At 45.8% G+C, this 11,234-nt stretch overlaps 1 protein-coding gene across 1 annotated transcript in view; it reads left to right on the forward strand.

The window, feature by feature from the left end:
* Nucleotides 1-11,234, forward strand: part of Fstl5 (follistatin-like 5) — a 65,424-nt gene that overhangs the window by 52,478 nt on the left and 1,712 nt on the right. The window contains exons 3-16 of the mRNA XM_076807320.1: nt 2,981-3,122; nt 5,771-6,004; nt 7,493-7,674; nt 7,796-7,930; nt 8,385-8,517; nt 8,912-9,072; nt 9,173-9,296; nt 9,365-9,658; nt 9,838-9,959; nt 10,041-10,178; nt 10,248-10,463; nt 10,541-10,691; nt 10,769-10,969; nt 11,066-11,212. Of these exons, the coding sequence (XP_076663435.1) occupies nt 2,981-3,122; nt 5,771-6,004; nt 7,493-7,674; nt 7,796-7,930; nt 8,385-8,517; nt 8,912-9,072; nt 9,173-9,296; nt 9,365-9,658; nt 9,838-9,959; nt 10,041-10,178; nt 10,248-10,463; nt 10,541-10,691; nt 10,769-10,969; nt 11,066-11,212 (2,380 nt within the window). The remainder of the gene's footprint in view (nt 1-2,980; nt 3,123-5,770; nt 6,005-7,492; nt 7,675-7,795; nt 7,931-8,384; nt 8,518-8,911; nt 9,073-9,172; nt 9,297-9,364; nt 9,659-9,837; nt 9,960-10,040; nt 10,179-10,247; nt 10,464-10,540; nt 10,692-10,768; nt 10,970-11,065; nt 11,213-11,234) is intronic.

The following is an 11,234-nucleotide window of genomic DNA, read 5'->3' on the forward strand; positions in this document are numbered from 1 at the left end:
CCAGAAGTATATTCTTGAAAATAAAAAAAGTTTCAGTCCAATCGGATAATAACTTTTGAAGATACAGGTCCCACCGATTTGGATGAATTTTTTGACGCCTCGACTTTAACGACTCCTCAGTGCGGTCTGCAAAGATTAATTATAAAACAAAAAATACATTTCTATAACTTAAAACATCCTTAATACAATGCAAAAAGTTCCATTAAATTATATATCGTAGTTTTCCTCTAATTAATTCCTAAAAATCGCCTATTTCGATGGGCTCTAGACCGGAACCTCCCCTTAACAGCACCTTCTCTTTCCCCGAATTTTATATTTCCCTCGCCCGGCAGTCACTCGACGTCTCCGCGCAACTCATCGGCAGGAAGGAAATCAGTGACCAACGAGCATCTTGACAGGCCGGTGATCGTTGCTAGGGCGCGTACGACCAGCCATTCCGGTGATGTTGACCGGAAGTGTTTGTCCTGATGCATGTTGGCAGCAGCATGCTGAACACCACTTGTCCGGCGGATCGCGTAACGCTGTATCCCAACATAATTGTTGGCGTGCCAGAATTTACCCAGCGCATAGGTGGCTGGATCGGTGCCGGGCGTTTGTCCCTGTACGCCCTCCTACATGCGAGGATAATTCGCCGCGGCCTGAAGCGGATTTGATTGCGCGACGCCCATGATAAATGTAAATGCAAACAGCCGACTGACAACTGGATTCCAGCGGCCCCGCGAGTCGTCCGATTTCCATACGACGGCCGTTCCCCTCCGACTTCGATCCTAAATCCTAAACGATCCTCGAGGGAACTTGGCGCGGCCGCGGGCCCGCTGCTGCGCCCTCGGAAGCAGCCCCCGTTGTCCCAAGCGCGAACGCTCGACGCGGTGAAGCATTATCAATTAATTACCACCGTCAGTCGCGAGCGGTCTTCGAGCGAGCTTGAAAGCCGAAAGCACCCCACAGTATCCTCCCGTTTATCTCGGTGAAGATAACAGCACGAGCGGTTCGGCGCGTTAAGAAACGGTCGCGTAAAACCCTGAACTCCCCGAAGAACGGTCCCGTTGTTACTTCGGCGAATTAGCCCGCCGACCTCGTTCCCTAATGAGTGCCTGAGCGTCTAGCTCCTGGCACTTCCGCGTCGCGTACCTGCGTGACGTTTACCCTGTTCCTCCACGAAACCCTCGAAACGATATACGAATTTGGTGGCGCGTCCCTCGCGCGTGAAAATAACACCCTGCTCCCGCCGATTGTAGGTACTATTAAAAAAAGCTTTGCCGCTGGTGCGTGTAGATTGCTGGCTGGAACGCAAAGAGGCGTCGGGCCAGCCGACAGCGTGTCAATCGATAATCCAAAATAACGCCCCCGTTAACACAGACTGTCGTGGGACGAAGGAAATCGGCGAGCGTAATTGGATCGAACGCGGCGTCGAACACGCCGCGCGAACAACGTAAATGTATCCTTGCCACAAAGGAAACGGGGACTTTTTCCGCGAAACCTACTGGCTGCGTTGGCGACACCGTGATGTCGGGCTGACAGAGCCCGACGGGCACGAAGGGAAACGGTGGATCCCGCTTCACAGAACGTGGCAGTAGGCGACCAAGATTCCCAGTAGGTATCAGGATCAGAGACTGGGAAACGACATTGAAAACTGAAAAATGAAAAAAAAAAGAAAGGAAGCGGCAATGCTCTTTCGCTAGGTGGTGGCTTAGTTTCCACCGCAGGGGGAACCTCTCGTCATAATACTGATCTACGTTTTCCATTCCTTTATGCGAAATAATCGAGCTGCAATATTTCACGCTAAGAAGCCCGTATCCCCCGACTGTACGCTACGCTGTATAAAATATACGTCCGAAATAGTAACTGCTTGGGATAAATGTGAAGGAGAAGTACGAGGAAAGGCGAGGAAAGTTCTCGCGACCGGTAGTCCCTGCCTCGATAATTCCTGCGAGTAATTGAATGCACCCGTTCCGCGAATGAACAATTCCAGCCGACGCTAATGGAGATACGGAACGCGGCGGCGGTGTCGCCGTAAATTCGCCGGTGAAATAACGTCGGCACCGAGGGGATGAATGGGTCCTAAAACTACTCATATTTTCCGACGCCGCCGTGATAGTTTGGCTTCGTGTATTAACCCTTGGTAGCGTCGGGGGCACACCGCGGCGCTGTCACTTTGAGGTGTCCGAGCAATTCGCGTTTTCTATTCCTCCACCCCCTCGACGCGACGATGGGATGCCTGTATCCTATCCAGTTCCAGCGGCATGAAAAATCGAGCGTATAGGAACTCGACGCCAGAACCAATCCCTCTCCTGCCTGTTTGTCCCCCGGCATCGATACTTCGTCATCTTTCGCCTAGATGGAGGGAATTTCAGACGCGCTGCAACCCCCGGAATCCAGCGTCGGCATTCGCTCTTCCGTCGAGAGAAGGTCGGGGACAGTGCTCTGTCGCGCTACATTATTACGGGCGGCGAAATCCGACAGCCTTAAAACAAATTTTGTATTTCACTGCGAGGGAGGCGGTCGGGCGGCGGACGGGGCAGATGGAAACCTTTGACGCGAGATATGAAGAAACTTCCTCCTCGGAGCGTCTTTTCAGCCCCTTTCGCGGGGAAATTAATTTTCATAGTGAACGACGCTCTCTCGTCAAAAGCACTTGGAGAACGTACAAGAAACTGCTGACGCTTCGTGAAAAAATTCGATAATAACTCCCCCGCCTGTCTCCCTCTCCCGTCGCGCGGTCGGCCTCCGCGCGAAAGGGGATCGCGACGAAATTCGTAGCTCCTTACTAAACACCGCGCGGCGAATCATCGACGGGGTAGCGCCCGCCCTGATTTCTCGTTAGCGGTGCACTTTCCCCAGGCTCGGTCGTGCTTAATCTGTACAGTTGATCGTGGCTTCCATCGATTCTCCCTTGCACCTGCCCGCGAGACGTTCCCCTGACCCCCGGTGTAACCCAGTTTCTTCTGCGGTTCTTACGTATGCATTTTTCATCCCTCAGCACTCAAGGCGGTATCGGGACTTCACAGTGGCCGAAAGCTACGATGCGTCATCGTCCAACAGCCACGAGAGCCTCTCGATGACGATGCCACCGCCGTCGAGCGATCGATCCTCGCCGCCCGAGGAGTCACGCTTCCCTAAAAGTGAGTGAAGCGTCCTTTTAAGTCTGCGAGGAATCGTAAAGTGTAAATCATTTAGCGAGCACAGCGAGCTCTGTAAATGATAACGCGTCGCCAAGATCTAGCCAACTCCCTCAAGCAGACCTTTCGGTCGCCACTGTTCCCTTGAGCCGACAGACGTGCCGGCGCGCCGGGAAAAAATTAACGAACTCGTTTGCACGCGGCACGCATTCGATGCAACTAAGAATTAAAGGCCGTCCATTCCTGTCACCTGTTCCGTGAACTCTTTTCTACTAACCGCGAGTTCTCTAAAGCGACTTTCCCGCCGCCCCTTCCGCGCGATACTGTTCCGTCTCGCGGAAAACGCGGTGAATATCTCTTAATTGGACCATTATTCGGTGAATGTGTAATTTATAAGCGTACAATGGGACCTTTCAGGGACTGGGTCTCGCGTTTCTCCCTGCGGCAGTGGACAAAGGGGGAGAGAGACGCGCGACGTACCTTTTAATAAACGCGGCCCGCGGTCGAGACGGACAATTTCCTCGGTCAGATAATCACCAGTATTTTATCTTGAGAATGAAACACACCGCGCCGGTGATAATCAACGCGGCCGCGATTTGAACGGCCACGGAGATCTTCGTGGCTCTTCGCCCTTTGTCGCTACTGTCCGGTTAAAATTATTCACCCTTCGAGACTCGTTCGTCTTTCAAACTAAATAATACGCGGCTAGAATCCCGCACAGTAGGAGCGCGAAGATTAATATTAACGTGACTACGTAGACTATCGCGCACATTGTCTTGTCCCGTTAATTTGGTTATATCGCCGTCTATCAATCTCGCGGCACTTTTGTTTGTGCCTGTTAAATGGACAGGGTGCCTTCGAAACAGGTGATCGATCTCCGAGAGCTCGTTGTATTTATCTCGAGGATGAGGAAAGACATTTTCCCGCGCAAATGTGGGTGTTTGCGTTAACGTGTAATAAAACACGACTGTTCGCTTTGTATTTATTACTAGCTTTACTATCAGGCTTCGCCCGAAATATAGATTCTGATTTTATAGAAAAATTGATTTTTTTTATTTATTTATTTATTTTTTTTAAATAGTCAAATTCATCTGGATCGGCGAAGCATAAAGAGCTGAGCCATGTTTCGCAACCCCAGAGTTTACCCTTGAAAAGTTTTCAGGCGACAAACACACAAACATATCAACTTTCTGCTTTATATATTTATTATTCCTCGAAGCGATATTTTGAAGATGTCCAGCGTTAACATCCAGCATACTGCGCGCAACAATAAACGTAGTCGCAAGTCATCGTCACTGCTCTAGTATCGAATATCAAATAATTAAATTTGCATTGATGCGTATCGGGTGCAGGTGGCGTGCTATGGTTCCCGCTGATACAATTGCGCGATGCGTCGTTATGAATTTTACACGGGAAAATGGACACTGTTTAATGTACGTCACGTGCGAGTGCGTTAATTGCATCAATCCCGCACACGAAACATTTACCGTTTCGTGTAACGTCGAGCGACGAATGGGGGATCCAACTGAATCAAAAATTCAGTGTCCAACAACGGGTCGTTTCTATTAAATGGATTTAACGTGCAGGTACCTACATGTATTATTATGCCTCGCTTCCGTCAATACGTAAACAAGTAGAGGCGACGATACATGACGTTTCTCTTAAGGGGTGCTCGCGGGTTTCACGCCAAAATATGATAAAAGATTCGGGATTTTTTTTCTAATTAACTATACAAGATACCTTGATGAAGCTTTTTATATTTTTTTAATCTATGTTCGCACTACAATTTCACATTTTTATATTGTCATAAAAAATAATTATGTTGCTTTTATAGAGGGCGGAGGAGTAGCTTCCTTAAGAGATAGGTGTTCGCGGCGTGCAATATCTGTAGCACCTCGTTCAATCATTGGAAATCGAAAAGTCAAATAGTTTTTTAAAGTTTAGGCCTACATAGAACTAGTGGGCCCTCCTAAGTATATTTAAAAAAAAATGAAAGAACCCAAACTGGCAATTGTTTGAATAAACAGTTAAGATTTTCGCCTATTTTTAACTCCTTTGTGCTTCAATTAAAAACAAAAAATCGGTAAGTATTGAGTACCTGTGTAGGATTCACTAATTTAAAGTTATACAAAGATAACGCAAAAAAAATTAGACGAAATGACGTCTAGTTTTCTTTTGATCATGCACGCCAGTTTGAGAAACGGTTTTGAGGATTTTTTGATGCCTCAAACCCGCAAATACCCCTTAATACACTTAATACAGTACATATTCGAACTGTTAATAAACGAATACTGAAGAAAAAGTGAAATTACCGTGCACGAACACGTTTCCAGTGAATGCACATAGTTCTTACAAGTTGTCGTAGTAAAAAATGTCACCCTATTTGAAGAAACTTGTCCCTACAGTTCTCTAAGAAATCCTTAAGAGTTGTTACTCTAGAAACTTAAATCGTGAAAGCCTCGAAGGTCCCGGACTCGACTTCCCCTTCAATATAGTTCCATCTCGCCCGTGTAGTCACGTTTAACGGTCAGGAAACCAAATCACACACGTGTTTGCGGAACATATTGCCCCATGATAGCTTTCGAGGGTGTTTGGCGCCTGTGGCAATATTAGAGCGAAGGGAATTGATGACGCAGTGATTCTTCTGGCAGGCTCCGCAGTTGATCCGTGCGCGGCGAAATATTGCGGGCCAGGAAGAGAATGCCAGCACTCGCCAAACGGCACCGTGGCCCTTTGCATCTGCATGCGGAAATGCCCAAGGAGACATCGACCCGTTTGCGCGAGCAATGGCAAGATCTACGCCAATCATTGCGAGCTGCATAGAACGGCCTGCAACACTGCATCGTCCTTGACCAGAAGCAGACTCGTGAGGTGTCTACACCATGGTAAGGGTACAAGCTTAAATAATGGCGCACCCAGATGGGGAATCAAGGGGCCCTGGCACCAGGGCCTGAAACCGTTATTATAAAGATTTGGGCTCTTGAAAGAGTTACGAAGAACCTTTATTCGGAATAACCGTTATAAAGAACCTAAATATCAGACTATATAAGTATAAATTACGGTTCCTATATAGCTCTACAACTTTTATTTTTTAGGTTCTATAAGTGTTATTTTTTAGGTTCTATAACTTTTATTTTTTAGGTTTCATAATTTTTATTTTTTAGGTTTTATAATTTTTATTTTTTAGGTTTTATAATTTTTATTTTTTAGGTTCTATATCTTTTATTTTTTAGGTTCTATAACTTTTATTTTTTAGGTTCTATAACTTTTATTTTTTAGGTTCTATAACTTTTATTTTTTAGGTTCTATAACTTTTATTTTTTCGGTTCTATAACTTTTATTTTTTAGGTTCTATAACTTTTATTTTTTAGGTTCTATAACTTTTATTTTTTAGGTTCTATAACTTTTATTTTTTAGGTTCTATATAAGTTACAAAGCGGTTATAGAACCGCTTCTTGTAACGATTGTACAGAATTTTACAGTAAATGAAATCACAACATATTACAACTTTAGATTACTCTGTGTAACCAAATTGTTTAAAAATTATTATAAATAAGTAAGGAAATATATATTATGTACACATTTCTACATATATATACAAGTGATCCTTGCATACCGCCGAGTGTATACACATAATATATATTTGCTTACTTATTTATAATAATTTTTAAACAAGTTGGTTACACAGAGTAATCTATAGCTGTAATATGTTGTGATTTCATTTACTGTAAAATTCTGTACAATCGTTACAAGAATCGGTTCTATAACCGCTTTGTAACATATATAGAACCTAAAAAATAAAAGTTATAGAGCTATATAGGAACCGTAACTTATACTTATATAATCTGATATTTAGGTTCTTTATAACGGTTATTCCAAATAAAGGTTCTTCATAGCTGTTTCAGTCAGAACCTTTATATAACAGTTTGAAATAGTTATTTTCGAAACCTATTCAAGCCCTGCCTGGCACCCCCAAAGAAGGGCTTTTATAAAAAGAACAGAAAACTGCATTGTATTCTTTAAATAAACTTTTATAATCATCTAATGAATTTGATTGAATTTGCATTAAAAATCGTGGCTCCTCCCAAGATTAAATTCTGAGTGCGTCACTGAGCTCAAAAGTATGTAAGCACCTTGCATTTTAGGTAAAGGGGAGGGGAAGAAACGACGTTCGAACCAGAATCTTTCGATGAACAATCGAAAATAATTAATAGTTGAGAGCTTAGGTGCATTGACAAATGCGGGTACCCCCGATTACACGAAAGAGTCGGGATTCGAGATAATGCCGAAACCAAGATTAAGTCACTGCATTTACGTTTTCTTCCTTTCCTTCCTTCCTCGGGCATCGTGTCGTGAGTGCCGAAATTTTACAGATATCGAGAACGCGCACGTTCGGAGGAACCTGCACGTTAACCGAACGTCAGCAAAGACAGGGAATATCATCCCTTATCCGAGGCCCAGGAACCGAAAGAAGGGTGGAGTGAAAGACAACTTGATCCCTGAGAAAGATGACCCGAAGAAAGAGTGCTCGAACCAAGAATACGAAATAATGAAGGTGGGGTAGAGCAGTTAAGGAATATGTGTTCTAAGACTTCGCCCTTAATATTCACCCGCGTTGCATCAACACACCCCCAACAAGACACTCTTAAGACAATAACCGCTTACACTGTTCGCAGGATAATTTGTTGCTTTACAACCACGCGAGATTAATGGCGCAAGACAACCATAGCAAAGAGTACCTTGTCAGCATAATGTTTTCCCACTACGATCGAAACAACAACGGGAACCTGGAGCGCGAAGAATTGGAGCAGGTACCATTCAACGCGATCTCGTCAGGGCCCGATCTATGACTTATATTAAGAAATTAGAAATAATTATTTTAAAATATTATTCTTGACAGCGAGTAAAATTTGTTGTAGGTATTTGCAGAATAACGGAAGCCTTTTGTTTTATAAAAAAAAAATTGACAGAGAGTGAAATTTTTTGTAGGTATTTGCCGAATAACGGAAGACTTTTGTTTTATAAAAAAAATTAATATTCATAAAAAAAACAGTAGCAAAACAAAATAAAATGTATCACCTCCCTTTCTACTGCTTTTTCAAAAAGTTCTACTTTTTTTATTAGTTTTTATTGATTTTAATTTTCTGTTTCTACCCATTTTGCCGCTCTGGGCTGTTGCCCTGCTTGGGCCCCATAGATCGGGCCCCCGATCTCGTATTGCCAACAATCATCCCCTTTCCGATCCAATGAATCGCCGACTTCTAGATCGCGGAGAACGAAGACTTGGAAGAGTTGTGTAAGGGCTGCAGCCTGGGACACATGATCAGCTACGACGACACGGACGGGGATGGGAAACTGAATGTCAATGAGTTTTATATGGCGTTCAGTAAACTTTACAGTGAGTACTCGTGTTTGAAGCCACTCGATTCAATCCCACTGTACGCTCAAGTACTGTTTTTGTTTTCGGAAGCACTCGTACAGGGGTTCGCGAACATCCCCGGTCGAGTTTCGACGCCACTCGACGTCATCCCTAACTTGACGCGCGATAATTATTACAGCAGTTGTGAAACCGGGGCCGGGCGTGGAATAATAAAATTTGTTGTAGTTATAAACCAGTGGTCGCGTAGAGCGTTTACTCCTATCCCCCCCGATCAATTACTCTTAACAAAAGCCGAAGATAAACCCTTCGGATGTAATTACACACCGCTGACACGGGCTCGCGTACAGGATAGGACGGGGAGCCGCGATCGATGGTTCGAGTGGTTATTTCAAACTAGCGCGATTATTTGTAGGTGTATCGGTAGTGTCTCTCGACAAGTCTCTCGAAGTGAATCACATCTCCGCGAGAGTGGGCGATAACGTTGAAATCAAGTGCGACGTCACCGGCACACCGCCGCCGCCGTTGGTTTGGAGGCGGAACAAAGCCGATCTGGAAACTCTGAACGAGCCTGAGGTGCGACCAATCGACACGAAGCTTCCCTTAAAAATAACAATGATTTATTCAGACGTTAATAGCCATGATAAATATCAACATCGACTTTCTTCCTTTACAGATCCGCGTGTTCAATGACGACGGCCTTTATTTAACAAAGGTGCAGCTGATGCACGCTGGGAATTACACTTGCCACGCGATCAGGAATCAGGACGTCGTGCAGACGCACATACTAATGATCCACAGTAAGCTTTCTAGCAGCCTCAGCATTGGTAAGCGCTGGAATAATCGTTGACGGTGTTCTCTGTCCAAGCTATCCCGGAGGTAAGGGTAACACCGCGGTTCCAATCGAAACGCTTGAGGGAAGAGGCGATAATAAAGTGTCACGTAGCCGGGGAGCCTCTTCCGCGGGTGCAGTGGCTCAAGAACGACGAGCCCCTGAACCACGACCACCCGGACAAATACGATCTTATTGGGAACGGCACTAAGCTGATCATCAAAAATGTCGACTACGCTGACACGGGGGCGTACATGTGCCAAGCCAGCAGCATCGGCGGCGTCACCAGGGACATCAGCAGCCTGGTTGTTCAGGACCAACCTACGCCCAGTAAGTTGAAGAACGTTATGCGACGCCAAGTGCTCTGCTTGTAAGATATGCCCAATGTCCTTCTTCCAATACTATTGCCACCGGGCAAGGCAGACTGCAGGACCATAATCTGTTATAGAAGCATAAACAGAAATTAGTGGTTCGTTAATGAGTATTAATAGCGATTGTGTCCTACCCAGCGGCGGCAAGTGAGGAGCGCAGATTCTTCTCCTTCCACGAGTGGGGCATCTTGGTCTACGAGCCATCCGCGTGTCGGCCGCGTCATGAAATTCGGTCGACGGACGTTATTCCTGGCACCCAGGCAAGGCAGACAGTGCTAAATGATTTAGACACCCCTGCAGTTACGTTTCTTCCATATGTATCCGCTATTTTCATCTCTTAGGAATACGTGTGCGGAGTCGCAGGTGTCCCCTGCTCCTGGGGTCGCGCGATCAATGTTGCAAACCGATACGTATACGTCAGCCAACCGGACAAAGACCGAGTGCTGGTCATTAGCGAGATACAAATGGTCATAGTGGACGTGAGTGAACGACGTTCGCTTCGCTTATACCGATTACGAGTGTTACAAAAGTCTTTTTCATTCGCGTAGGTGGTGCCCACTGATAAGACTCCAGTTCAACTCTGGTACGTACCCTCGCTCGACCAAGTCTGGGTGTTGAATTGGCGGGACGAGGAAGACATCGGTGTGAAAACGGTGCAAGTGATCGAGAACGCCGCTCAGAAGAAGAAGCACCGTGCCATTCGGCCAGAACCATTCGACGCGCAGTTCGATGTCATCCAAAACATTTACATCCCCGAACCGCAGGTAGATGAAGCGTCCGTTTGGTCATTATCGTTAGCCACCGATCCTCGTAAATACAGCGGCTACTTTCATCTGCTTAGGATATCGAGCACACGTTCAAGTACGGTTACGTGAGCCACTCGAATCAACGGAACATGTACAAGCTCGACCTGAAGAACATGAAGTACACGCGTAGGGCCGACTTAAGTTCTTACAATTGCGTTCCAGTGAATTCACAATTTTCAGTTCTCTGTGAGTGCCCTTTCCGATCCCATCGGCTCGGTTGCCTGGAGGCAAATCTAGAAGTAATCTACTTGTTCGTTCCGCAGACGGTTTCGTGATAATCGAGTGCCAGGAACCAGTTACCAATCGCCCGACCGGTCAACTGTTGCTGGATTATCTCACCGACACTGTGCTTGCTCACAAACCAAATCTTCTGGGAAGACCAACGATCTCGCCTGATTCTAGACATCTCGTCACGTTGGACAAGCAGGACACGGGCGTGACTCTGGTTGTACAGGAAATATCATGTAATTAAGAGTTATTCCTCTGGCAATAAGATCTGCCACGATCGATGGGGACGTTACTCGTAGCGACCGGTCAACGATGCACTATTTTACTTTCAGCCGGCGGCCTAAAGTTCGCGTTTGACGTGAAAACGACGTTGAACATCAGCGACATCGCGCTCTATCCGTCGCAGACAACGCATGGTTACGATATTTATGCGTCGTCCATCGACAAAGAGGACATCCTGTTCCTCGATCTGTCCACTGGTGAGATACGAATGTTCAGACG

This window comes from Andrena cerasifolii, chromosome 2, assembly GCF_050908995.1.
Source record: "Andrena cerasifolii isolate SP2316 chromosome 2, iyAndCera1_principal, whole genome shotgun sequence".
NCBI classification, from domain to species: domain Eukaryota; kingdom Metazoa; phylum Arthropoda; class Insecta; order Hymenoptera; family Andrenidae; genus Andrena; species Andrena cerasifolii.